The sequence below is a fragment of the Hirundo rustica genome, chromosome 16, assembly GCF_015227805.2.
Source record: "Hirundo rustica isolate bHirRus1 chromosome 16, bHirRus1.pri.v3, whole genome shotgun sequence".
NCBI lineage: Eukaryota > Metazoa > Chordata > Aves > Passeriformes > Hirundinidae > Hirundo > Hirundo rustica.
Genome location: NC_053465.1, coordinates 5933708 through 5961264, shown reverse-complemented (window position 1 = coordinate 5961264; position 27557 = coordinate 5933708). Strand labels below are relative to the sequence as shown.

At 50.8% G+C, this 27557-nt stretch overlaps 2 protein-coding genes across 4 annotated transcripts in view; both read right to left on the bottom strand.

Annotated features, from left to right (window-relative positions):
• The window catches only part of COL20A1 (collagen type XX alpha 1 chain), a 50632-nt gene extending 48202 nt beyond the window's left edge, over positions 1–2430 (bottom strand). For both annotated transcript variants that reach the window (XM_040079936.2, XM_040079938.2), the window contains exon 1: positions 2353–2430. The gene's annotated coding sequence lies outside the window, so the exon portion shown is untranslated. The remainder of the gene's footprint in view (positions 1–2352) is intronic.
• Positions 2431–5306: 2876 nt separating this feature from the next.
• LOC120760319 (DEP domain-containing mTOR-interacting protein-like) lies at positions 5307–21658 on the bottom strand. 2 transcript variants are annotated; one of them, XM_040080389.2, is made up of 9 exons: positions 21154–21658; positions 14658–14836; positions 11439–11562; positions 10103–10281; positions 9306–9491; positions 8823–8963; positions 8458–8528; positions 6717–6821; positions 5307–5562 (listed from the first exon to the last, which is right to left on the bottom strand). In XM_040080389.2, the coding sequence occupies exons 1-9, from the start codon at positions 21237–21239 to the stop codon at positions 5437–5439; spliced, it is 1197 nt and encodes a 398-aa protein (XP_039936323.1). In that variant the 5' UTR covers positions 21240–21658; the 3' UTR covers positions 5307–5436. The 2 variants fall into 2 exon arrangements, with proteins under 2 accessions (XP_039936323.1, XP_039936324.1); XM_040080390.1 differs by having other exon boundaries at positions 5313–5562; positions 14658–14881.
• Positions 21659–27557: the final 5899 nt, after the last annotated feature.

Sequence of the window (27557 nt, the reverse complement as noted above, 5' to 3'; positions counted from 1 at the left end):
CCACATTTCAGGCTCACTGCTTCTGGCAGAAGCAGCCCCTGCACCCACTCCCTCCTCTGCCTCCCGCAGTGACATTTCACTTCTATTCACCTTGATGGACAGGTGTGGAGAGGCTCCTGGCAAATGCCTGCTTCCCTTCAAACTCAGCAGCTTTGTAGCCATTTCAAGGAAAAATAAACCTGCACGTGAGTGACCCAGGCATGATCTGTTTAAATCGGATCTAAGTTGCTGGAAGGATGAATGGAAAAACACACAAGTTGTAACAGGGAGTTGTTAACCACCCTTCTCTGTCTGTGATTTTTTTTTTTTTTTTTTTTTTTTAATGGAGATGAATGGAACAACTGCAGTGTAACCAAAGCCTTTAGCCATGGGAAACACTTGCTTTATTTTTCCAGCTAATAAAATGAGGTCATTGTTTATAAAAAACAGCAAACATTTTAGAGGTGGGTTTCAGGACTCCGACTGTCACCTTCAGGGAAGCAGAGCCTGCCCTGGCTGCAGAGGTGTGTGCGCCAAACAGCACCAAAAATCAGCATTTTTCAAATTCCTTGAGCTAAAATTTCATTTTGGCCATTTTGCAATGCCACCGAACTGTTCTTGATTTCCTTGAAACTTCTGTGCAACTCTGCTGACAAGCAGAATGCTAAACTCTGGCAAAAGCACTGGATTGTGTGTGATCTTTTCATGTTAACCAGGGATCTGAAGTCCAGAAAAATAAACTCCTCCAGCCTGCACTGATCTGGGCTTGATTCAGGCAGGAGCAGGCTCTGATTCTGTGGTGTCAGTGAGGATGAGTTCGGTATTATCACAGAATCACAGCCTGGTTTGGGCTGGAAGGGAAATTAAAGTTCAGTTCATTCCAACCCCCTGCCGCGGGCAGGGACAGCTTCCACTACAGCAGGTTGCTCCAAGCCCTGTCCAACCTGGCCTTGGGCACTGCCAGCGATCCAGGGGCAGCCACAGCTTCTCTGGGCACCCTGTGCCAGGGCCTCACCACCCTCAGTAATCCTGGTTTTAACCCAGATTGGGCACGGTTAGATCATAGGGAGTGGATCTTCTCTGTAACTTTAAAGCAAGAAACAGGGACTTCACCTCTTCTGCCATCTCAGAGGCAAACCCATCACCATTCTGCCTCTTCTCCAACATTCATTTTCCTACCTGTAAGCCAACAACAACAAATGCACCTGTCTGAAGCGGTGGAGGACACAGATCTGATCTGGAGATGCTCCCTCTCCACAACTCACCTGCCACATCCCAAGCCCCAGCTCCAGGGCTCTGTGATTCCTCCCCATCCATTTCTGCCACCAGTGGTGCCAGCAGCCAGCCCGGCTGAGTGTGGGCTGCTGGAGCCCACGGCAGGCTGATGCCTCTCTCCTGTTATTCACCCCCAGGGAAGGAATGTGGAGACATCAGCACATGGAGCAAGCGGTGAGTATTTCCAGAGCCTGGACAATAGGGGTGTGTGGGGAACACACCACTTTCCACTTGCTCCAGCCGTATGCTTGGAGGAGATTTGGAGGTTAAGGCAGTCAGAGATCTCCTTTTTTGTACAGGAAATTTCGCGAGTAGACGCTTTAGTTAAAGGGAAAAAAAAAAAAATAAAAATGCCTGGCACGTATTTAAATCAGCAAAACTAAAGGTGAGGATTTGGAGGCAATCTCACCTCGCTGCTGGACACATGAGCAGCGTCAGGGACAGCCCTGCAGGAAAGACCAGGACCTGCTCGAGGCAGCCAACTGCAGGGAATAAATCTGTCCCACATTCCCCGAGTGCTTTGCTGGTCAAAGGACCTTAAACAGACTGAAAAAAACCACGAACTCATCAAGCCCTTTCTATTTTGTCCTGGAAAGTTCCTCTATTTCGGTTCCACTATTGAACAAAAGGTCCCAAACATCGCAGCACTAGACTTAAAAAAAGTCAGGAAAAAGTCCCACAGCTCCCCCAGCCCATCAGGCTGAACCCACGCACACCTCCAGGTGGGAAAAACCCACAGGTAACAAAACCTGGCAACAATATCCTGCAGTTTTGTAATGTCAACCACAAAACAGAAGAAAAAAAATCAAACCAACGAACAAAGCGCGTTTCTCCCAGCCGTAGCCCCTGAGGAGTTGCCGAGGCAATCCTGGCAGTATTTACTGTCAGAAAATGCGTCTTGAAGCCGCTTCACCCCGAGAAGATGGGACCTGTCACCCCCGCCAGCGCTGCCCCAAGCACCGCACCAGCTCCAAGCTTCTCAGACAGCGAATCCCCGCAGAAATCCCCTCCTTGGGGTACCCACACATGCCCCAGAGCAGCGCAGCCCCTCCTCGGCATCCCTGCGAACCCATCCCCGAGGGGGAAGGCGGCACAGACCTCTCGGAGCGGAGCGGCTTCTCCCGGAGCGAGCCGGGACGGGCGGCGGCTCCAGCTAATCCCGAAATGCTGCCAGAGGCTGCCCGGCCGCCGCATCTGCTCCTCGGCGGGATGCAAGATTTCAATTCCCAGACGTCAGGAGCGGTAAGGGAGGGGAGGGAGAGCAGAGGGATGGGATGGGATGGGATGGGATGGGATGGGGTGGGATGGGATGGGATGGGATGGGATGGGATGGGATGGGATGGGATGGGATGGGATGGGATGGGATGGGATGGGATGGGATGGGATGGGATGGGATTCCCCCACCTCCCTGTCCGCACGCACGGCTTGGCCCCCGGCGCGGCCAAATAAAGCGTGGAAAGCCGGGGGAAGGAGCGAACGGCTTTTTAGGGGCTTAGCTAATGAAACAAAACAAAATCTCTGTCCGGGAGGCTGCAGGCTGGTTTCCTAGAACGCAGCAACAAGTCCTGGCTCCCGCCCACCCTGGGGCTGGCCGGGATGAAGCCAGCCCAGCCGCACCGACATCCCCGGGAAGGGCTGCGGGAGCGCAGCGTGGGCGCCGAGGGGAGTTGTGTTTCGCTCTCTGAAGGAAATCAAGCACATCTGTACGTTTTGCAGGGCCAGAGGCTGAATCGTGAGCTGGAGCTCCACGAGGCTGGGGGCTCCGGAGCTGTGGGATCCAGCCCTGAGCTCCTGCGGGACGGATCCTCAGCAGCACTTGGGAGAGACGCCCAGCTCCATGCCAAAAACCTTTTCTGGACAGATTTTGTCCTCATTGCCAGGAGGGAATGACTGACAGTGACATTTCTCGTTACAGGGGCCAGATTTTCAGCCGCATCTGCAGGGACTGTCAGCATCAGTCCCCCATCACAACTGAGGTTAAAGACATTTGCACTGCCTTTCAGCAGGAAACACGGATACCTCTGGAAGTATCAAGTTAAATGGAAAAAAAAAATAATCATAGTTTTCAGAATATTTTGCAATATAAACAAACATTTGTTATCTCTTTGCAATTTTGTTTTATAACCTTTTAAGTGCTTAAAAGCATTTCAATATACAGAGAAAAGGATAACACCAAAAGGAAGCACTTAAATAACAGAATTACAGAAGGATTTGGGTTGGAAGGGACATAACAGAGCATGTTATTCCAATCCCTTCATAGACAGGAACTCGTTCCACTATCCCAGCTCCAAGCATGATCCTAACCTGCTCCAAGCCCTGTCCAGCCCAGCCTTTAACACTTACAGGGATGGGGCAGCCACAGCTTCTCTGGGCAAAAAGTGGGCAACAAATCTTAATAACACCAAGCACAGGGCATTTTGTACCCCATGGAGAGAGGGTTGTCACTGCCCTGTGTGTAAATGCCACAAATTACCTCTTCTGTAATTCCTGCTGGGTTTCTGAGGTTGCTCAGGGCTGTTACGGTTTTCTTTAAAAGCAGGAGAGAAAGAAACAAGCACTTATCTCCTGTGCTTTGAAGGAATTCAGATCCAGAATTAAAAAATCCTGCTTTGACACAGAAAAATCTGGAGCTGTTTCCAGTGCTTGTCCTCAGGGTGCTGTTTCCTGACCTGCCTTTCCCAAGGTGCCCACACCACGCCTAAATCTTCTGGATTTGACCTTGGTGCAAGCCAAGCAGCCTGGGTTAAACCTTTGGGATGTCACAGACACCCGAACTCTCCCTATAGAGGATTTCAAAAGCAAAAAGGCAGATGGAGGTTGCTGGACTTGTGCACTGAATGCTACAAATAACGACTGTGAGTGTATTGACAGACTGCTGAGGAGATGGTCTGCTTCCACTTAGGGGCTGGAAGGACCCCAATTATCAATGCAAACATCTTGCTGGACACTGTTCCAGGAATTCTGTGCTCCAAGTTATCCCATTACCTCAGCACCAGCACTGGGGGAGCAGATACCCCTTTATATCGAGGGAAAAAGGCAGCCAGCAGCATGGCAATACACAGCCGACACCAGATTGTCCAAGAAAGTCAACCTCATTTCAACACAAACCTAAATAACTATTTCCGGCCTTTTTGGGTTTTACTTAAGGCTTGGTTTGTGGCCAAAGGAGCTGCACTGAGGACCCTGCCCCGAGCAGGAGTGCTGGCAATCATCCTGTCTGTGCACAGCACGGCAGGCTAATCACAAACAGGATGCTCTGCGAACTGGAAAGAAGGAAACCTCCCTAATTTCTTGTTATTACCTGTTTTCTATATTTAGTTCACTTTCAGGGTACTTTGCAAGTAATATTTTGCACTGGCTGCAAATACAGCCATCCTGCATGCAGCAGGGGACAGGGGGCTGGATTTTGGTGACATCCACTCATTTTTGTTCCTTCCCAGAGCCAGATTCAGACTAGGACACATTTCCTTTTGGGCACTTTCGGGTTTTGGTCCCTCCTTTACCTGCTCCTCCCCACTAGGCTGGTAGCAGCCTATGATGTTGAGGATCTCTGTCTGCCTCCTTGCTGAGGTGAAGCTGATTAATGGAATTAATGTTATTAAGGAGAGGGGGCACAGAAAGCACCATCATGGAAGTGTCACCTTTTCAAGAAACAGCTGGGAACAGCGACCAGCCCTGGCTGTGAGCGTGGCTAAGCCAGGAGAGTGGCAGGAGCCTTGGACTTTACGAAGAACACACATTCCTGTACTCATTTCCTTATTTTCCTGACAGAGCCGGTGGCACAGCTCATGGGGCCATCTGGAGAGCACATTGTGCTCTCAGGAGGGTGCACAGACAGCTCGGGGCAGCTCAGACAGACTCACTTGGTGTAAACTTCTTGCTGCTTCCCAGCTTTGCCACCTGCCTCACAGCTTGGCTGGAGAAGGGCTTGCTTAAGGTGGGGTTCATTAAATGCTGAATTCTCACACTGGCACTAAAAAGGAGCTGCAAGAGCTTAGGCACTCTAAGAGCAGGCAGAGACAGATATTTCCAGAGCAGAAAAAAAATCTGAGGTTTGTCCATTAGAATGTATTTATTTGAAAATACATCCAAATGCCTGGGTAACACATCACAGTGCAAGGTCGAGCTTGGTCCCTCCCCACAGTCCATCCCATCCGCAGCAGTGGGCTGAGACTCCTTGGCTCACTCAATGGCTTCCATGACTTCCATCACCAGAGTCCGTGGTCCCGTCATGATGAGGCTGCTGATGGTCTGGTAGTCCAGATGCAGAACGTACACCCCATTCACGGAGAAAACAAACTGGCACACCTGCAGGAGAGGAGGGACAGGTCACCTCCAGTGCCACAGCACCTCCTGCCCAGGATTAACAGGAACCTGGGGCTGTGATGCAAATAACTTGTGTCCAAATCTTGGAAACCCTCAAGAATCATCACCCCGTATCTACATCAATAATCACAGTGCTGCAATCACTGTCATGAAAACAGGACCAAAGGGATTTGGGCTGTGAGCTAACAGAGGGAAAAAAGACTCATTTATGAGCAGTGGCTCATTTCACAGATGGAAATGAAGCACAATATTAACATCCAGCAATTTGGTAGCAAATGAGATTAGGTAAGGAGAAATTAACTGGGCTCTTGAGTAAATGAAACAAATTCATCCATCCCCTTCCAATCCTGCCTGAAGCAAACAAGGAGTCACACTCTGCCTCTGAAGAATCCCATTATTTCAAATATTCATGTGACTTTAGATTTATATCAGGTTTTAGAAATTACTAATCACAACACCTTGCTGCTGGGGTTTCTGTAGGGAAGTGGGAAACTCAACACTTCCTTCATTCGTGCCTAAGACTCCACACCAAACTCACATGCCTGGGCCTAAAGTGAGCTCCAAGCTGTAAGTTCCCTTCTCCTGAGATGGAAATATTGGAAGTTACTCGATGAATCAAATCAAGGCATCAAGTTAATATTATTACGTTTTTTTGTACACGGAAAAGAGTTCCATGTAGAAGTCCATTGCTAGCAGCAGGGAAATAAAATGCTCAGGAACTGAGAATTTCAGGAATTGTGAGAGCAAGTGGCTCACGACAAAGCTTTGCTCCTTCCCTGCATCCTTGGGGTTATGTGAAGTCACTGGAACTGAGCTGGGAATTCTCTGCTTGGTTTTTAGTAGCTCAAACAGTTTTGACAATTCCAAGGTCTGGCACAGGGGTGGTTTACTTCTGACAGAGTTTTTTGAGTTTTAGCTGCCCACAGCCCCTGTGCTGCCCTGGAAAAGGCAAATCCTCCACTCTGCCACCACACACGGGTCCCTCCCTCCACCTCTCCCAGAGCTCCATGTGCCTTCTCCACCAGCCTGACCCCCAGGGCAGGAGGTAGGAATACCATGGAGGATGTGTTCAGCCCAAAAAGCTCAAACAGGACACAGATCCTGTCTCCTGCTCAGCCTCCATGAGTAAGAAGCACCTTCATCCCTGCAGCAGCAGCAGGTCCTCCTGGGTCCACTGCCTGGATGTGGCAAGGTCTTCCTCCTCGAACCACAAACCCCCAGCCCACTGCATCCCCCACAATCTGCAAGGAAAACAAAAAGGGTTTAAAAAACAAGGAGCAGGCTGGAGAGAGGAGACGTAACAGTTCCCAGAGTGGCAAGAGAGCTCATGATCCTACCCTGACCTGGGCAGGAGGGAAAGGGCCGTGCACCAAGTGAGATGCAGAAATGATTAATTGCTCCCTGCAAAGCTGCTTTCTGATTAATTCCCTGCCAGCCTGTGCAGGAAAGAGAACCACAGGCAGCATCGAGCTGAAGTGCAAGGCACGCACCACGAGCGCGCTCGAGAACACTCCCCGAGCACGCACACGGCGCCTTTTCCCTGGCACAGCAGAGCATTTCCTGGGTGGCAGGGGCTGCTCTCGCCTTGCCCCACGCTGATGTCAGCCTGCCAGAGCAGTCTGCTGTGACACTGCGGCCCTCTGAAGTGACCAAAAGAGAAAAAGGAATTCCCAAGGGACTTTGCACATCTCCCGTATAAATAAATAACAGCAACTGCAGAGCTAAGCAGGAGGAAATGAGCCGTGAAAGAAGGGCCCGGGCTGGCAGAGTTGAAGGGCAGGGCAAGAGCGTTCAGCAGGAGAATGAACAGCGCGGCCTCAGATGTGCCATGCCAATCACCAGCTTGATTTTCCTTGCTCCTTCCCACCACTTCCTACAGCACACTTAATTTGGGAGCCTGATCCGCATTTTCTGGTGCCAAACCAGCGTGGCCAGGCAGCTGTCATGCTTCCTACTCTGTGAGAGTGCCCCTTTCAGAGGTGGGCAGTGAAGAGGTGAGACACAAAAATAACCAAGCGCAAAAGGATCCACAGGGCAGGAGCTGGCTTGTAACTTTTCCATCCAACACCCACCAGCCCCGACTTGACCAGTCCTACAGCTTTAGAAATAGTTTAAAAAGCAAAAGCCCCAAGCTCAGGTTTTCTGCAGCATCCTGGAGATCTGTCCATGTAAAAGCCCACCACAAGGAAGGCAGTGCTGGCCCTTGGATGTTCCCCCATCCAGTGCAGCTCCATCAGATGCTGCTGGATCAAATCAAAACCCCTGATCTGCAGAGGCACCTGGAAGATGCATGAAGCTGTGCATAAAGCCGTGTGGCAGAGGGTGAGTGCCACAGACCCAAGCGTCACAAGACTTGCTGATTCTACATTTTGCACGGAGCTGGATGGAACAGAAATCACACAATAGTGGAATGGGTTGGATTGGAAAAGACCTTAAAGATCACCTTGTTCCATCCCCCTGCCATGGCAGGGACACCATCCACTCTCCCAGGTTGCTCCAAGCCCCATCCAGCCTGGCCTTGGACACTTCCAGGGATGGGGCAGCCACAGCTTCCCTGGGTAACCTGTGCCAGGGCCTGACCAATGGTGAAAAAATTCCAAAACAGGAGAAGTTTTCAGGCCAGAAAACATTTTTTCCCCCCCTGATCTACCTCATGGATATACATTAAGCCCTCAGAGGAGCTGAGCACATTTCCCCCCACAAGAATATGTGAAGACATTGACCCCTAGAGAGTCACCAACAAAAAGCCACGATGATGTGACATGCAGCCAAAGTTTTAGCACAGCGAGGTCAGAGCAGCCAACAGAAACCCCCCAAAGAGCAGGCAGGGAGCTGGATACTGCTGGATTAGCAATGCCATTCCCAATGGTCACTCACAGTCAGCGTTTTCTTGACATAGGGGGCCCCGGGGGACAGCAGCTCTTCGTTGGTGACGGGTCTCTTTAACACTAGAGCAGAAGGTGAGAGATTCTATCAGAATCAAGGGGTCTGTATGGTAAAGTGCACAACCAGGCAGCCTGGGGATTACCCTGGGCTGGAAACAGATGTTAGAACCACACAGAACTCTGCACACAGAAACCTTTGCGTTCATCGCAGCGGTTCTCCAGACACACGCACAACTTTTCAAATCAACGTGCAGAGGTGAGGCTGAGGGGTTCGATGGGTTTGGAGCTGGGCTTGAGCCCGTGCCCTGAAGGAATTGATGTCTCCCATATAACAACAGGCAATGCAGAAGCCCAGACCTGATTTGGGGTTGCACTCAGCCACAGGAGGGAATACCAGCGTAGGAGGAGCGCTGAAGTAGGCGTTGGAGTTTCCAGAGAGGGAAGTGATGCTGCTCCTTCGAACCGCCGAGACAACTTTGATCTCCTTGTTGGTCTGGACTGAAAGAGGCACACAAACATTTTCCAATGAAAAAACAGAGTAGTTCAAAATAACAAACTTCCCCCCAAGCCTGACCTGCATTTGAAACATATGTGTGCGCTGAAGAGGGCATTTGAGCTTAGAAAAAGTAAAAGCAGCTTCAAAGAAAGATCAAGAGCTGGTCTGATGCCGAGTTATTTTCCTGGGACAGGGGGCTGGGCTAGAGACTGTCCCAGCATTGTGACATCCACCACAAACCATGGGATGCGTGTTCACTTCATGGGACGCCCAGAGGAACCTCTCAAACGCTCATCCCCGGGACACTCTGGTAATGCAATCCTTGCTTTCACTCCCACGGTTACCAGAGAGGAAGCTGGTGTTGCCTGGGTCTGGGTTGAGCTTGCGAAGGCAGAAGGGGCTGTCAGGGCTCTCGGACAGGGCACGGGAGGAGTTCTCATTGAGCAACTCCGTGAGACGCCGCCGCCGCCGAAAGTTGATCCAGAAGTGGTAGAGGATGTCACTGTCAAAGAAGTGATGCCTATTGGAGACTAGGAGAGAACAGGGGAGGAGGGAGAGGCTGAGGGGGTGGAAAAATATGTCACAAATATCCTGAGGGACCCTCATGAATTGCTGTTAATGCCCCTGTGCTCTACTGCAGCTTTTCTGCTTGTCTGGGGGTGCTGCCTGCAGGGAGGGAGAGCAGCAGGGCCACCCCCCCAGAGGTGCCATGTCCCAGGGGTGCACTCGGTGTCACATCCCTCCACCTGCCCCTGTCCTGAGACACTCAGAGAACTCCCCGCCTTCCGAATTGGAAGTTTAATTATAGCAGATGGGTATGATCTCCAGCCAAGAGGAGTTAACATTACATCCTCACCCCCCAGCCCTCCAAACCCAGGGGTGCAGCCCAGCCCTGCGGCCGGCGGCTTTGAAGAACTGAGGAGCAAGAGCTCAGATTTCGTCTCAAAGCCTTTGTGGACGGTAAAAGATCGCTCCAGTTTCAAAGGTCACCAGCTCCAAACATAGAACTGAAAGGCTCCATTGCCATCTCCAAGTGGGCACTTGACCAGCACTTGTTGCATGGCATGAATGGGGATTTGTTCCTCACACAGCCACGCTCATCCCTCGCTGTGCTCCCCGGCTCCCCCAGAGCCTGGCTCACCGTGCTGAATGATCCCGTGCTCCAGCAGTGCCCGTCCCAGCTCCACTGCCTCCTGCCTGTTCTCCACTTCTCCCTCCTGGATGAGCCAGTCGATCATCTCAGAGCCCAGGAAAGTCCTCTGGTACTTCACCGAGTTCTCCTCCCTCACCTTCAGGATTGACTCTTCCACGCTCACCAGCCTGGCACAGAGGTGGGACAAGGCTCCCGTGATGCCAAACATCCCTGCCAGTCCCCAGGGGAGATGCGGCCGGGTGAAGCAAGGCCGAGAGCAGCGGGCAAAGCGCTGCAGCCACAACATTCCCTCCGGGGAGCAGCGGGAAGGGAGGCAGGATCACGGAGCTGCCGTCGGGCACCTTTGTAAATCTTCATCGCAGCGAGGCAGCGGCTCCAGCAAAACCAGCCGGGCTGCGAGCTCAGCTAAAGATCACAGGGAAAGCCAAGCAAGCGACTGAGCGTGGGTAGCGCACGGCAGACAGTCCAAAGGCAAGGGTGAGGCGGGTTTCGGTCAGCAGCGCTCCACGGGCAGCGTGTGAGCGCTAAATCCAGTGTCTCCACGAGAGGGTGCAGCCGGCTCAGCCATCGCGCTGCCTGGATGCTCTCCCGTGCCACGGGCACTGCGGAGCGAGAGCCAAGTACGAGGGATGCGCATCCGGCACAGCGGCAGGGACACACCCCAAAGCACCCTCGGAGTCCGCGATTCCCGTTGCCAGAGCGGGGGGATGTGAGGCTGTGAAGAGGCTGTTAAAGGAAACAGGTCCAGAGAGCGGGGGGCTGGGGTTAAACTCTGGAAGGGTGGCTTGGATTTAGCACCAGAAACAATCAACACAAAGGAAACGAAACACTCGGAGGCGGAAGGAGTTTTCTCTGCCCTCTAGGAATAACCTTTTCCATGAGAAAATTTGCAAATAGGCTAAGCAAGGGCGAGGGACCCAGGCCCATGAAGGTCCTGAAAGTCCCATACCTTGCTGACTTTGGTGGGACGTAAGTCCTACTACAGCTCACACAAGGAGGCTGGAAAGATGCTGGGAATGGCCCCTGGATGCGCTCATCCCAGGAACACTCAGACTGCACCTCCCTGTTCCACATCCCAGACCCTGCACGGGGGCCTGAGCCCTCGGAAACATCCAGGAGTTCACAGTAACACTGTCCCATCCCCAAGGACTGTGATCGTCCCGCAGCTGTGACGGGGCGGAGGAAGCAGCAGATCCCCGTGGGGCAGCAGGGAGCGCAGAGAAGGAAAAGCAGAGCTGTGGCTCCCAGCTGCAGGGCACCGGCAGCCAGCACAGCCAGCAGGGCACTGCCCCGGGGCCCCGGAGCCAGGGGAGGACTCACGTACTTCTCATAGAGGCTCTGCCCTCGCATGAACACCTTCACGTCCTTACTGAGAGGGAAGGTCCCGTCATCCTTGCGGAAGCGGTAGAGCAGCTTGGCATCCTTGTAATCCGAGTGCTCGTCACAGACTGGGGGAACACAGGGCAGGGGTGTCAGTCCCCGATGCCAAGCGGGGCTCACGCTCAGCACGGTGCTGTATCCAGGTTAAAAGCTGAGAGGGCTTCGTGCCACGTCCTTCCCTGTGCCCCTCGTCCCATGGAACAATCGGCATCCGAGCCCTCGGTCCCCAAAAATGACCTGCTTGTGAATGCCTGAAGATGATGCTGGTGGGAGAGGTCAATCCCAATGCACAGACCTTGGCAAAGCTGGAGTTGGGGTCTGCATTTTATCCCAGATACTAAAATATTCATTGAAATAAACAGAGCTTTTGTTTTTTGGGTTTTTTGGTGGTTATTTTTGGGGGGTTTTTTTTGTTTGTTTGTTTGGGTTTTTTTTGTTTGTTTGTTTGTTTTTTTTTTTCCATTTAAGTATTGGTGTATTAATGTTTTGATTTAGATTGAAAGAGGATGAATACAATTGCCTCAACTGTTTTTTTTTAAAGCTACGGCCACATGTAAGCAGACTTGCAGGACAGAGGAAAAAAAAGAAAAAAAAATCTCACACTGCACTCAAACCCCCAGAAAATCACCTCTGTCTGCCAAAAATATTCACAAGATAAAAAGTTAAAAAATGGCACAAACTTTTCCACGTCATTTTGTGCCAACCCTTCCCAATTCCTTTGCATGGCAAACTGACCTCAAGAGAAAATTTCATTCTAAGCCAGGTGTAATACAACTAGAATAATTAAATCTATATGAAAAGCCTCGGATTCATCTTGGGGGTGGGCACACACTCTGTAAGTGCACAGTTTTATAGTTCATGTAGCCTTTAGCAAGTAAATATTTGGGACACAGTTGTGAGATAAACCTGCCTGAAACAGACTCCTAGGCTACAAGTACAAATAAATCCCTAAAAACCTAAAACAAAACCCAAAAATCCCAGCCCAAAAATCTTAGTTCAGGTCTTAAAAATCAGCCAGCCTTCAGGTCCATCCATCTGAAGCAAGAAGAAATTTAAATGGTAAAAAACCCCAAAACCAAACAACAAAAAAAACCAGAATAAAGAATATGCCTGGAAAATAAAGAATATTAGTCAAAGGGAAAAAGAAAAACCACTAATGTTTCCTCACTAAAGTAACATCATTCACTAGAGTGAAATGCAAAAGATTCAAGATACTTCTTATGAAAATTTTAACACTTTTTCATCCATCTGAGTAGACTGGCGAAACCACATTCCCCTTCAGGTGAGCAGCAAAATGCCAAAACTTGTTAGATTATCTCGGGTGCATCGTTCCTGCAGAGCAGCTGTCTCAGATGCAATCAGGGCCCTAAAGCCTGTGACTCACCGAGCACGAGGGCAGGATGAGAAAGTTGTTTTAACAGGGAAAGTTTGCAGCCTCATAATTGCAAGGAACAACCGTTCCAAAGCCATTGCAGCTGGGAATAGAACAACAAAAAAAAATCCTACAGGACTGTGCCCGTAGAAAAACCAAAGCAGTTCTCCTGTTTAAAGACCAATTCCAATGTTCTTCCAGTGTGTAACAGAACCAAAGCTCAAAGCACACCAGGCAATTAAGAGGCAGCACGATGATTTTCATGAGATAATCATGTGGATGCCAGGGGAGAAGAGGGCAAACAGTTCAGCCAGACAATTGCCAAGCACCCAGCGCTGTGCTGCCTTCGCTGGCAGCCCTCTTTCCACAGCACTAACAAAATTAATGGACACAAGGCAAGCTGGAAAGTCAACTTCTGTGTCCTGCCAGGAATTGTCTCAGGAGCAGGAGGGACGTGTCCTAATAAGCAATCAAAACAGTGCTGGTACCCAGCGCTGCACAGGTTTAATTAACTAATGGATTTATTTGAAACTGTCAGCTGGAGAGATGGAAAAATAATCAGGTGTAAGTGTTAATGGTTAACTGAGAACTCCCTGCTTCAGCTTTTTGTGATAAAGCGCAGCAGCAGTTTATTCAAGGCAGTTTAATGTAAACCCTCAGCGAGGAGCAGTTGGCAACAGGGAGCGTTTGCATTGCAGTGGTCAAAGGCAGCTGTATTTGGAGCCCAGAGACGGGGGAGGAGGAGAGGGCTTGGTTTGGTGTGGTCAGCATCTGCTTCTGTCTCCTCAGCTACACCCTCGTGTGACAAACCAGCTCCAGGCTGCCACAGCCCCTGTCCCCAAGCCCTGGGAGCAGGAGAGCTCAGCCACAGCCCTTCCCACCGATGGCAGAGGTGTCCCAGGGCTGTCTGACAATCTGGGGCTGCTCTTCCTGGCTGGGCCTGCAAACCACATGGACAGGAATTGCTTTTTGCCCACCTGAAACACAACTTTTTTTTCTGTTGTGTAGATCAGGACCAAGGGCTGGACCTTGCTCTGCAGCACAGAGCTCAGTTTGTGACCTGAGTTAATTCAAAACTCCTGGAAGTTCCAAAGAAAGTTTAAAAATAAAAAAAAAACCTGAATACTGCAAAGAGCTGGGCTTGAGCATCAAGCTACTTTTTCTCCATAGCTCCTTTTCAATTTCCTTCCTTTTTATTATTTTTTAAAAAATTTTGTTCCACAGACAAGCCTTTGTATTGGTAGCACACTCTTAAACCCCAATGGAGGCAGAATTCCTTCAGCTCCAAGTTCACAAGTGCCAGATTCAATTCTCCTTGGAGTGACATGGACTTCACAGCCCTGCTTGCCCCATCGTGGGGAAACCAAGGAACACTGGGGTCTCATGGTAAGAAACTTAATTTTGTGCAGATGCGAAGCACGTGCTGCAATTCAGCCTCCGTTTCTGTGTGACACAAACACGAGCCGGAGCAGCTGCTGCACAAACATCCACCTGCCCGGGGACAGGAATACAGGGCAGGTGCCACCGAGCTTGCTTTCAAAGAGGAGCCGCTTTAGACATCATTTTATCATTCCACCACTGCACAGCCCGAGCCCCTTCTCTGCTGGGCAGGGACCTGGCACATCCCCTAAAAACAACACAGCTTCCCACAGATCCGGCCCCGTCCGACCTCTCCGGGAGCCTCCCCCACACGCAGGGACCCGGCCACGCTCCTGCCCGCTGGGCTGAGGGACACGGGGGGTGAGCAGGCACACAGCCCCCCGCCCCGGGGGCTGCAGCAGGCCCACACACCGTGGTGGATGATGTAGTGATCCATCAGCTTCTGCATGAGGCGGATGCCGGTCTCGCGGTCGGGCGCTTCCTTGTGGTCGATGAGCCAGTCCGTGAGCTCCTTGGCCACGAAGCAGTTGGGGTAGGTCCGCAGGTGGTACCGCCTGTCCTTGATCAGCTTCCCGTCGTGGAGCCGGAGCCTGGCGGGGGGAAAGGCGCAGCTGGGCTCTCCAGAGCTGTGCAGCCTGCAGAGACCACCCTGGATGTGCTGGGGCTGGAGCCAAGCAAGGACCGGCCAGCTCAGCCAAAGCCCTTGGCGCTGCCAGACTGCAGCAGTCAATCCCAGGGAGCCCCTCCGCCATCCCCTTCCCTCCTCCTGCCAGCACTCAGAGTGAGTGCCAGGTTTGGGAGGCTTTGGTCTGTGATTCTAGCAGGCAGACGCCCACTCCTGGCCACAGGAACTGGACACGAACAGTTTCCATGGGAAACAAAATTCAACCCCCCAAATTCCTGATGTCAGTTTGGAGGAGGCATTTGGCAATCCAAGGGCAGCCAGAGTCCTAGGATTTTGTCCACTCAGGTTGGCCGAGCAGATGTAGTGCGACCCACAGGTGTCTTTTGTTCTAAACAAGCCTCTAAAACCCACAGCAGCAAACCAAAGTGGGTGGAGAGGGGACAAAATTCAGAAAAAAACCCAGCAGGAGCTGTATTTATTATCTTGGCATGATTCTGTGTCCAGTTCTCCTTCCCCATGGCCAGGAAAGCAGGAATGAAGGACAGAGCCTTGCTCGTAACTCCAGGTGGGAGCAGCAAGAGGAATCCTCCTTTCTTCTGCCCAAGCAAAGAGCGCCAGGCGGATGCCAGCACTACCTAACCCACGCACCCACTGACCCACAGCAGCAGCACACAACAGTGCTGACATTTTCTGATTCCAGCGGGGATTGGCTGGGGCAGAGTTTGCCCAAACAGCAATCCTCCTGTCCCAGCAACCCTGACGTTACGGCTGGTGAGCAGCTCCGATGGGAAGATACTCGGGGGGAGGTTACTCAGGTGAGCACGGCTTTGACTTTCAGAGGGACCTTTTACCAGCTGAGCGAGCCACAAGGCACAGAGCTCCTCTGTGCTCCAGCCAAAGCCAGCCCAGTTTGGCAGGAGATCTGTCCAGGGGCCAAACTTTTGCCCTGTAGCCATGACCGTTCCCAAAACACCAGTGCTGGAAAATGCCCGGTGCGTGCAGCAGGCCCCGAGGGGAGATATTAATTAAACATCTCTGTAACTCCAGGATGGTTTTCATTTCAAATTACTCGTCGCCATTCCCAGTTTTGCCCCGGGCCAGTGAGTTTTACTAAGGCATTAAACACTGCAGCCTTTTGTTGTTTCATGCCTCAAGTTCTTTTGTTCTTTTTGGAAAAGTCATGCCTGTTGGACAACACTTTTAGAGAAGTTTAAATACCCTGAAAAACTATCAACGAGTAATGGATTATCCTCTATTGTAGGATTTATAAATACCAAGTTCCTAGAAGTTTTACCATAAAAGGTGTTGTTAGAGGAATAATTAGTAATTGACTGTTGCAATTAATGCTGAGAAGTTGACAGAAGTTTTCAGACCTTCCTGCTAATTAAAATATTTAACTAAAGAGTCACACAGAACCAGCTTCTGGTCTTGCCTTGCACAGACCTCCCTCAAATCCTGAGGTCTGTATTCAGCATTTCAGCCTTTACCTGGGAGCTGATCCCCACGTGTGACCAGCACTCGTTCTGCAGAGGGGTTTTACCCAGAAAGAACAGTCCGCAGACAGCTTCGCTATTTTTAGGGTTTTTTGTCTTTTTTCTTGCTTTATTTCATGGTCCACTGTCAAAATGCAACCAGGCACAGTCAGCAGAGACTGCAAACAGAGGCTCTCCCCTTATGGGGGAAGGCACAGCCAATATTTATGTTTTCCCTCCTTCACAATCAACAAGTGGGAAGGCGCTTTAGGGGAATGTTTGGTAAAGATAAGAAATGTAGCAGGAGTGTTCTATTGCCATCAAGAGTCTACAAGCATCTATAAAGAATATATATATATATATTTACATTCATACACACCCCCTATACATGCAATAATACGTAGACCATAATCACATAAGGCCTGCATAGAAGCTTGTTAGGAGAACACTATTTCCCCTATTTTATTCCCTTTATTCAATCCTGTTTCAGAATACAGAAAAAAAAACTTCACAGATTTTGAAGGAGATAAATAAAATAAAAAAATTAGGGAGCAATGCTGCTAAGGCCTTAAGATATAAAAATTAAAAAATACACTTATTCTGAAAATATTTGATTGGGAGCAATTGCCAGGACAGGAATTGAGTGGTATTTCAGCAGCTCTGGGGCAGCACCTTGCACCTTTAAGGGCTGTTTTAAGCCTGTGACAAGTTTTCCCTCTGTCCTGCAGACTCAGGGCAGCGGAAGAGGCTCGGCTCAAGTGTCCTTGTGGACTTTTCACTTTCCTCTTGTTTACTGTTTCCTGTCAACCCTGAAGAGACAAACTTTGTCCTTCAGCCACAGGATGCAACAGCTTTGTGCGATGTTACAAAAACAAAGCTGGTGAAACCGCGAGTGGGTTCTAATCATGTTTCCAGATTAAAAGAAAAATAATAAAAAAAAAAAATTAAGGAAATACAAAATAAAATGCAATATTATTAGTTTTCTAGACGGCAAAATCCACCCTGTGGAAATACTACTTCTTCAAAAGGATTAAAAAAAAAAAAAGGCAGGATAAGGTCAGGATAAAACTCTTGCTGGAACCTGAGAACGGGCTCTTATGAAACACTCCTGGCTTGGCAGGCAGAGCTTCACGTGCGTTTGCTTTGGGTAGGTTGTGTTGGGTAAGCAAATTGTCCCTTTGTCAAGGTCACTACAAAGCCATCATTATTCATCCTGGGTAACCTTATTGAAAGGGACATCCAAAGAGAGCGGGAGTAAACTCTCCCTCCCCTCCCACGTAAACAGACCCTGAGCATCTCAAATTGTCAAGGTGGATCTTTCAAGGATAATAATTGCAGTTCACATTCCCACAGCAGCTGAGTACAAACGAGTGGCCTTGGAAAGATGCATCATCCAAGAGACCTTTTCTGTTCCTATCTTCACAGGAACAAACAAACAAAAATTAAAAAAAAACAAACCCCGCCAAAACAACAAACAACTGAGCACTCTCTAAAAGGCAGCAGCAGACACAGGAGCATTTCTGCAAAGCTGCTGCTGGAGAGGCACATTCAGGTAAAAGAGCTGCTGCAACCATGCTCAGCAAACCCCAGTTTGCATCACCCCCAGTCTTAAAAAGCACCAGTACATCTGGGGACAAGGGAGGGCTTTGCACGCCTGTGACAACCCACAGTGGTACTGAGATATTTCATTTTCCTTGTATTTAAATATAAGTATAGGAAGACTTAAAAAGAAATCCCAGCAGGCACAAGTTTACGTCCCAGTCCTTCCTTTCACCAGTGCTAGAAATTTAATTATTAGCTTTTAAAAGTAATTCTGACCATGGAGTTTCATCTTTGAATAACGTTCACTGCTAGATCAAGCATGCCTGATTCCATGACTCCTCAAGGAAGTCATTCTTACCGCAAGAGATCCAAGTCCAACAGAGACCCACCAAACCTCTTGCAGACAAATGACTTTTGGGCAAGGATACAAATTTTGGCATGTTCACACACCTTTAGCAAGCCAAGTTTCCAGAGCATCAAAGCATGAGCACTTTATTTAACAGCACTGCAGTTTGAGCATCCACACAAAACACCGGTCAGCTCTGAAAGTTTTGTACAGTGGCAGAAATTGCAATTTTATTCTTTGTAGGAAAAAAAAAAAGCTTCTTTCTCCTCTCACTTTTCTGCACAAGACATGAATTTACTGAGTATATTTTATGTTTAGAAATGATTAAAGCAGCTTAACAGAGCTATTAGAGCACAGCTGCTTCTCCTGACCATGGGAATACCCAGACGAGAGTGAGTGCACCAGGGCTTGTCCATACTTGAGGAGCTCCGATTACAGCAGGGTGTGAATGCAGAGGCAGGAAGCTGCTCCAGAACCTCTCTCTGTAGATAAGCCATTTGTTGCAATTAGAAGTGACTAATTGGGCCTCTCTTACAGAATGCCACCCAGGAGTACACAACGCCCAGTAAAACCGATGTGATTTTCATGCAAGCCTCTACGTCTGACACAAGAGGAATGACAGCAGACGTGAGGAACGAGCCCGAGCCGGCAGCTCTGTCAGACTCAAGGCCAAAATACCAGCAAAAACTTTAATTTTGTCTTTCTAGTGGAGAGAGACCCAAAACTCAAAATCCTTTTTCCCCCTCCCTGGACCAGGCAGCTGTTGAAGCACAGGGACCCTGGCAGACAGGCAAACCCAAACCAGAGGGGCCAATCTCCCACTGATTCCTTCAGGATCCGCTTCACTCCCGGCCATCGGCACGGAGAATTCCGCCAGCCCTCGCCCGTGCAGCTATTCCTGGCTGGGAAACGCATCCTGACACGGAGCAGACTCACCCCTCGGGCCAAACCAAACTCTGAGGGATTTTGCAAACTTGCTGGGAAGCCAAAGAACTGTAAAGACGGAGCAAAGGTTTGTTTGATTTAATGTAATAGCGGGGAGGCAAGGCAGGAAGCGGGGAGCAGGGAAAAACAAATGTTTGCTGTTTCATGTGGATACAGCAGCGTTATTTGCCCATGGAGGTTTACTCAGTCAGGGCAGCTGCAAGGCTCCTTTCCATGCCTCAGTATTCCACATCTGGGGAAAAGCAGAGCAGGACAACGTGGACATTTAGCCCTGCCCGTCTGCTGTTGTCTGACAAATCACCCAGCCTCTCTGCCTCAGTTTCCCCATTGCTCTCCAGGTCCCAGGAAGATCCACGCCAGTAACTCCTTAGTTAGAGATCCCCAAAACACAAGAGAGAAATTTGAACTCTGTGTGTTCTGCCTCACTCCATTCTCCTTCCAGCCAGAGGTTCAGTGGAAGGAGCAGTCCAGCTCCAGGCTGGTGTCCATCTCCTCATCTCCTCCCCAGGTTCTACACCACCAGCTCCTTCCCATCCCTCTGCACTGGGAACAGCCTCCTGCCCAGACCAAAGCAGAAGGATGCAGCTGCTGTGTGCCCAGCCCCTGCTAAAGGACACTCCTCTCCCTCACTGTCAACTCTCAGATTCTGGGAGCTCCCTAAACCGGGAAACTTCAAGGCACTGCAGCTATGGGAGAAAAAAATGAAGAAGAAGAAAAAAACCCATGATGGATGTCCCTAAAACTACCTAAACTTTGGGGTTTCTATTCAACTTTAGCCCAGCGTGCAGTGTACTGGGAGAGTTCTGTTCACAAACAAATTTACTGTATCCCCTTCTTGTGCTTGCAGTCACAATCACCAAATGGTCCAGGGTCTGATCTGCTCCTGTCCTGCAACAGGTACCGGGAAGTCACATCCCCCCTCACATACAGAACACAGTTTTGACACACAGCTTGATTATTTTATTTTCTCTCTCAATACCTGATCCCTTCCTTTGGTCCAGGCTGTGGGGCTCAACTTGAGTCTCAGTCACTCCAGATGAGTAAAATACAGGAAATATAAATACAAATAAACCTGCTCCGTCCCTTGGCTGTATTTTCAAGATGGGGCCCCAATCCTTAGGTGAAAGTTATCAATCCTTGATACAGTACAAATAATAAAGCTAAAGCTAACAGTGCTCCCTGAGAATGGACAACAAGCTAATTTTAGGGAGCTGATGATAGCACACTCAGGCTCTGGACTATTTACATTATCAGGGATATATTTCCTATTTCCCACCCACATTTCAAAGCAAACCAGAATGGCTCCAGATATCAACAAGCAAACTCTGCTCTAGAGCTAGGAAAGGCCACAGTCAGATGCTTGGAAGCAAGGAGGGAGATCTGACCCCAGATACACGAGGAACATGTTTTCTCTGCTACACATTGCGTAGGAGAATGGATTTCTGTCTTCATAAGAAGCTCAGAAGCTACTGAAGAACTGGGACTACAAACCAGCAGAAGTTCCCAAAAGAGACTTTCAGGAAAGGGAAGATACAGTTCAGGTATGTGGAATGCCTTTCCAAGTCATCCCTAAAGTCTGAGAACCCCCAGAAATGTTGCTGCCCTCATCCAGCCAGGGATCAGGGACCTCATGGGGCTGCTCAGTGCCACCACATCACTCTCCATGCTTCAGGAATGGTGGAAAGGGACAAAAAACTCTGTTGCCATCTAAACTCACCTGTCAGTCCCCTGGTACCTGGGGGTGAAGGGTGGGAGACGCCAGAGAGGAGCAGCAGGACAAGGTATAACAGAAAAGGACCTGGTTCAGCACTCTGCTGGGTGAAGGAAGGATCAGGTGAAGGAAGGATCAGCAGGTGCTGGAGAGGGGGACACCAGCACCCGGGGAAAAGAGCTTGCTCCAGGATGGAACTTGGAACCTGCTGCTAACGGCATCCAGCCCAGAGCCGCGGGCTGCAGGAGCACCCCAGCACCTCCTACCTGAGCTGCTCTCCAGCAATCATCACCTCGGCCCTGTAGTGGTGCTCCGTGGCTTTCTTCTTCAGGCCACTGCTCAGGCTCTCCATGCCGGGCTGGCGCTGCTCCCGGGGGCGACTCGGGAGGATGCTGCTGCTCCCGGACTTTTTCTCGGGAGGATGCTGCTGCTCCCCCGGGCTGTGCCTCGGGAGGATGCTGCTGTTTCTCCGGGCTGTGTCTCGGGAGGATGCTGCAGTTTCTCCGGGCTGTGTCTCCGGAGGATGCTGCTGTTTCTCCGGGCTGTGTCTCGGGAGGATGCTGCTGCTCCCCCGGGCTGTGTCTCGGGAGGATGCTGCTGTTCCCCGGGCTGTGTCTCGGGAGGATGCTGCTGCTCCCCCGGGCTGTGTCTCGGGAGGATGCTGCTGCTCCCCCGGGCTGTGTCTCCGGAGGATGCTGCTGCTCCCGGGCTGGCCCCGCCGCCGGCAGGGCGCAGGTAGGGCGGCCCGGAGCTGCTGACTCCAGCTCCACGCCTCTCCTTCCCTCCCTTCAGGCTCCGGAGGAGGAGCCTGCTGCACTCCGAGCCGGGCTCTGCCGGCTGGGAGCAGGGAAGGGAGCAGGGAAGGTGTCCGGGATGGTCCCGGTGGGCTGTGCCGGTGTCCCGGGGGACAGGGGCTGGACCCTGGCAGGCTGCGGGCACACACGGGCTGGAGCGAGCCCTCAGACGGGTAAATCAGCTCCTTCCTCACGCTGTAACTTTCCTGCCGGGGTTCAAGGTGTGCCTTTGCCCAACGCGAGCCGTGTGCCTTGCTCCCATCCTTCTCCCTGAGGGCTCCCCGCCTTTCCCCGCCTTTGGGGAGCAGCCACACCACGGCCAGCACTGCTGGAAGCGGGATCGGAGCAGCCCGAGCCTCCCTCTGTGCAGGAGCCGCCGGAGAGGTTGGATGGGGAAGCGCAGGCTGTGAATAGCAGGATGTGGCACTGGTGAGGCTGGAGCTCTGCTGGTGCCACCCCTAAAATCTGCCTGCAGGCACTGGCACCTGCCTCAGCGACCACTCACCATTCCCGTTATTAGAGGAACTTTCTGCAAGGCCGGAGCTGACCTGGAAGTGACGGTGAGCGGCGGAGCAAAAGGCAGAGGAGCTGGGATGTGAGAGGGTTAATCACATCCATCACTACTGTCAGATTCCTCAGCAGTCATACCCCTGTCTGTTAAACCAGGAGTGAAAAATACTGCCTGGCACAGGGGACCCAGCTTCAGAAACACAAAAGAAACCTGCTGAAAGAGACTGTGGAGAAGATGGCTATGAGGGCAGGGAAGGAAATTTTATCAGCTAAGGAGATTCTACTTCAATTAAAAGTCGAATAAAGCATCAATAAACCAAACACTGTCTTTAATTAGCTGCTCTGTAGCAGTAATTCACCAGCAGGCAGTGAGTTTGCCGTTGTCTCCATCAGCACAGACTCCCAGGCTTACATTCATTCATTCCCCCATCCCATAAATGCTGCTAAATCCAACCAGCCGGGTTGGGGATTGGGGACGTGCAGCGTGGAGCGGCCGGGGCCGGGAGGAACCGGAGACACGGGGTAAAGGCACAGCAGCAGCTGCAGGCACGATGGTTTTCCTCCGCCTCTCTGCTGGTGGAGGAGCAGCAGAAGGAACAACCCGGGGCCCGGACAAACCTCGGTGCCGCTGCTGCCGTCCAAGGCAAACAGCCGGGGAGCAGCAGGATGGGCTGTGCCAACAAGGCTCGCTCTATCCGTGCTCTCCCGGAGCAGCTCGCTCCGTGTGCCGCTCCTGGGCCGGGCCGGGGAGGCAGAACAGGCTCCCCTTGTGCGCTCGGGGCGGCTCCCGGAGCCCGCTCCGGGATCTCCGTGCCGGGCTCGGCCAAAGGGACCCCGAGGTGCTCCCAGGGCAGGCTGGGCTCTGCCTGCCCTGCTGCAGCAGCCTTCATTCCCGACATGAACGGGGTTTGTCCCTGCCCTGCTGCAGCATCCTTCACTCCCGACATGAACGGGGTTTGTCCCTGCCCTGCTGCAGCATCCTTCATTCCCGACATGAACGGGGTTCACTGCCAACATCAACACAATAAAATCCCTGATTTGCAGGGCCTGTGTTTCCTCTGGCCCTCCCCAGGCTGACACGGTGCTGTCCTTGCCAGAGAGCATTTCCCTGGGGGTAAATCCCTGTGCCCGGCAAGGTGTGCTCACCTGGGCTGGAGCCCGCACAGCTGGGCTGGCAGCAGAGTGCCCAGCACTGTTTGGGAGCCAGGCCCTGCCTGCTGCTCTGGGAAAAGTTGTTTCTATCCAGCAGTAAAGGTCACAGACCCCCGGGGCTGTTTGTTTTTAACTCATTGGTGTCAGTGCCTCCGAACACCAGAGGCCACCTCGCATCAATCCCTCCACTTGGAACAGCACATCAGCAGTTCTGGGGCCATCTTGCACGGAGGTCCTTCATCCACAGCAGCCAAGGAATGGTCCTGCAGCCTTAAAGCCAGCCTGGAGGGTGCTGTGTACCAGGGAAGCACATTGCACCCGCGAGAATCCTCCACTCCTGGGCTGGAAGCTGGGAGTGGACAGCGAGGAGAATGGGAAGATTTATTTCCATCTAGTGGCAGAAAATGAACACGTTATTCCGCAAATTCTTATTACCCAGTTATAAATCTGAGCTGGAGCTCTCCTGTCATTGAGTGTCCTTCATTTTGTCCCAGAAAAAAAAAAAAATTTGGATGTTTGAGCAATATGTTGCTTCTTTCCACAGAAAAGAGAGGCTGCTAACCCCAAGCAATCAAATACAAGCCAAAATAATTTTGGCTTCAAAGTAACAAATAGGGGGATCTTAGTTACCCTTAAAATTGTAAACAAATACAGCTCAGTCCTGGTTCTCCAGAACTACAAGGAATAGAACTTTAGCTTGGAAAAAAAAAAACAAGCCAAAAAAAACCCTCACTGAAAAAGTAAATTTTCCCATGATATCATTGCTCCAGGACCTGCAGCTTTAATGAAAACACCGCCAAGTACTCACCTTCTTTATGAACTAATAAAAGTTTACATTGGGGAAAAAGAAAACAAAGAACAAAGGACAACAAAAGAAATTCTCTTACACAACAAGACACGGAACCTTCCTCACCTCCACTTCCCCATTCCTCAACATCAGGAGGAACATTTCGAACAGTCAATAATCTTTTAGCTCCCATACCAGTGTGTGTGTGAGACTTCAAAGCAGGGCAGAGGAGTTGAATTCCCCCAGTTCACCCTCAGGGTGGTTTTTAAAGATCAATCAGGTGTTGTAGACCACTGGGACAGGGACACAGAGATCTCCTTGTCCCTGCTCTGGAACATCTCTCAGAGGCACCTCTGCTGCCCCAGCTCCACAGAAAACTCTCAGGACTCAAGGATCTCGGAGGTCTTTTCCAGCCCAAATGATTCTATGATTGAGGGAGGAGCAGGCTGCAGAGCAGCACTCACAGCTCCCCGGCATGGTCTGGACACCCTGACCCGGCTCAGAACAAATCTAGACCCACATTTCTCTCAAAGAAAGAATGCTCAGGCTTCAGAGGTGGGAAAGTCTCCAGCCTCCTGCTGTGATGGGAATGTGCTAATTACGTTACAATTAGCCCGGACTGAACACCGCCGAAGGAGCCACTCCTGGCAGGGGAAGTGTAATCCTATCATGATCCATTAAAAAGAACTGTTGGCTGTTGCCAGCTTGGTGGGGAGCAGTGAGAGACAGCCCTGTCCCGGCTCTGCACCACCAGTCTGCTCTTCCTGCTCGTAAAGAGAGGGCTCTTCCTCTGGTGGAACAGCAAGGATAACAGGGAGAATATAAACCCTAGGTTTTTGGTATTTGTTACAGCCCAAGCTTTAAACTGCCTCCATCCAGCCTGGTGCACTCTGGCAGAGAGATGGGAGAGCTGGAATCCCAAGGCAGTAAATAAAGTCAAAGGAGTGCCTTTGTGTGGTTGGAGGATAGCAATTTGCCACGTGCTGGATTAATGCAGCATGAAAGTCCCGGGCAGAGGGATGGGGCTGTGGATTAGCAGATCCATGAGCAGGAACACATTTCCAACCCTGCATCCAGCCGTTCAAACCTCACCTAAGGTTCCCTCAGAGCCATCCATGCCCAGTGACACATTCCCCTCTAGAGGAAGGAAGGTGAAGTGACAAGTTCTGATCTGCCGTCAGCTCTGAAAGGAGCATCTCCGCGGAATCATGAAATGGCTTTGGGGTGGCAAGGACCTTCAAGGTCATCGAGTTCTAAGCCCTCACTAGATCAGCATCATCTGTGTGAGTTGGTGCTGCCGCAGTCCTTCCTCAAGCCCAGTGCAAGAGAGGGTTTGGGTGGCCTTTAGCAGATGGTAAAAAACCCTTCACAAGAGAGGACAGGCATTTAACAGACGTGGGAATGGGGGAGTCTGTTCTGCAGAGGTTTAATTTGACAAGCTGGGATCTCACCAGCAGCCTAGATTACACAAGGAGTATTTATTCCACTTCTCTGATATGCTTTGTGCTCCCTCCCAAGGTCTGGGACCAGCTTAGAGACACACCTTAGTGTGGGCAAGAAGTTGAAGAGAGTTGCAGCAGCCTCAGCTTCAGATTCTATCTCTCCTTGCCAGTGCTGCAGTGACACTGGGCAGCTTGACTTGACTGGTGAAGCCCTGTCTGGGCAGAATAAATTTGTAATTCAAGTCCTGTGCACCGAGCTGCTCCCCAAACGTGACAGCTGATGGCTGGAGTCAGCAGGCAATTTGTGAACACAGAATTAAAATAGCAATACCCTCTGAATGGTATCAAGCTTCAATGCAACAACAACATGCAGAAGAGGCTCTGTAAGGAAGAAAATTCCTAGTTTGACCTTGATCACAACAGCCTTTATATAGGCTGGCACATCAATTTACATATATTAACCATCCATGTCAGCAGAGTAGGGGGAAAAAAATGTATATACAAGTGGTTTTTGCCCTAGGTAGTAAAATACCATTCCCCTGAAGGCAAGATGAGCAATCAAGTGCAGAACTGCTGACACCAAGCTGCAGCACTTCTCAGTCAGAAGTGGTACATCTGTTTTCATAAAAGACAACACTCCAGCCTTTCTGCCTTTCCTGGCAGAAGCTGATTTATCTATTGTACAATTCAGCAGCCTCAGCAATGCTGAGCAGCCTCTCCCAGGGAGCACACTTTGGCAGGGCTTAGAGGGAAAGACAAGAACTGGTTTCCAAAGTGTGCAGAGCTGATAGCACTGGATTTTCCTGCTCGAGCAGCGGTCACGATCCTGGTGAGGTACAACATGACTGTTCTTGGCAGTCCTTGCAGCCAGCCCTGCCAGAGACTCGGTGTCTCCCACTCGTTCTCAGCAAATGCAAGTACAAGGAGGCTTCTCCTAGGAGATCTTTTCAGTATTTCTTTCATCCCTTCTGTTTTTAGCCAGTTTAAACGTTGCCATCAGGGCAGCATTGGTGAAATTCAGATTGGAGGCAAAGCAGCATTTGAGGATAAAAAACCAGGGCGGTTCCATCTCACCTAAAGCAGATGTCAGCACCTTGCTCAGAGGAGGAGCTGACCTTTCTTTTCCTGCCCTCCTGAGGAGATGCAGCTTCTTGCTGACAGAGCACAAATGGCTGGAGCTGATACAGCCATTTTGGAGCTCTTGGGCTCTGGCAAATCAGTGACTGAACAGCCAAGGAATGATCACTCTGCAGGTCTGTCAGAGCTTCAGGGTTTACAGCTTCCCAACAGGACAACACAGCTCCATCTCGTTTTCCTTGTGGGATTTTCAGTTTTCACCCCACCGCTGCACCCTGCAAACCTCTGCCAAAGCACTGGGGAGGTGCAGAACCTCAGGGGATCCCTGTGTACTGGCCTGGGCCTGTGGAGTTTGGGGGGGTGATGGTGAAGCTCTTGTGCCCAAAGCTTGCTGCAGATGGAGAAACCTTCTGGAACAGGTGGAGAGCACGAGGAGGGGAAGCAGAACACATCCCCAGTGCCTGCCTGCACACCTCAGGGGGCACGAGTGTGGGTGTGTGAAGGAGGGAGCTGTGAAGCCCAGAGTCACCTTCTGAGCCCGCATCTGCCTTGGAGGGCACCTGCACAGCTCAGTAATGGCAGGAAGCTGCAGCTGGACCTGCTGCTGGCCCTGGGATCAGAGCACACAGTGGGACAAGGCAATGCAGCTGTGACCTGTCCTCCCTCAGGTCCAACACTTGTGTCTTCTGCTCTTAGTGTTTCTGGTCTAGATTCCGCTTTTTCTATCAGCCTTTGCTGAATGTGCTCGGTCTGAAATCCAGAATACACATCACTGTGTCCATGGTGTTTTGTTTTTAGGTCATTAACTCTGGACGTTGTCAGAATAAAGGGCCCAAATCCTCTCCAGAGCCAGCATGTCCTGTTTACTTCCAGTAATCCCATGTGAGAACTTTGCACCCCACACAGCA

Coding starts and splice junctions, on each gene's coding strand:
- LOC120760319 (XM_040080390.1), bottom strand. CDS start 21,239: ATGGAGAGCCTGAGCAGTGGCCTGAAGAAGAAAGCCACGGAGCACCAC. Junction 10,282..11,438: donor GGGCAGAGCCTCTATGAGAA/GTACGTGAGTCC, acceptor CCTCTGTGCCAG/GCTGGTGAGCGTGGAAGAGT. Junction 8,964..9,305: donor CAACACCAGCTTCCTCTCTG/GTAACCGTGGGA, acceptor TGCCTCTTTCAG/TCCAGACCAACAAGGAGATC.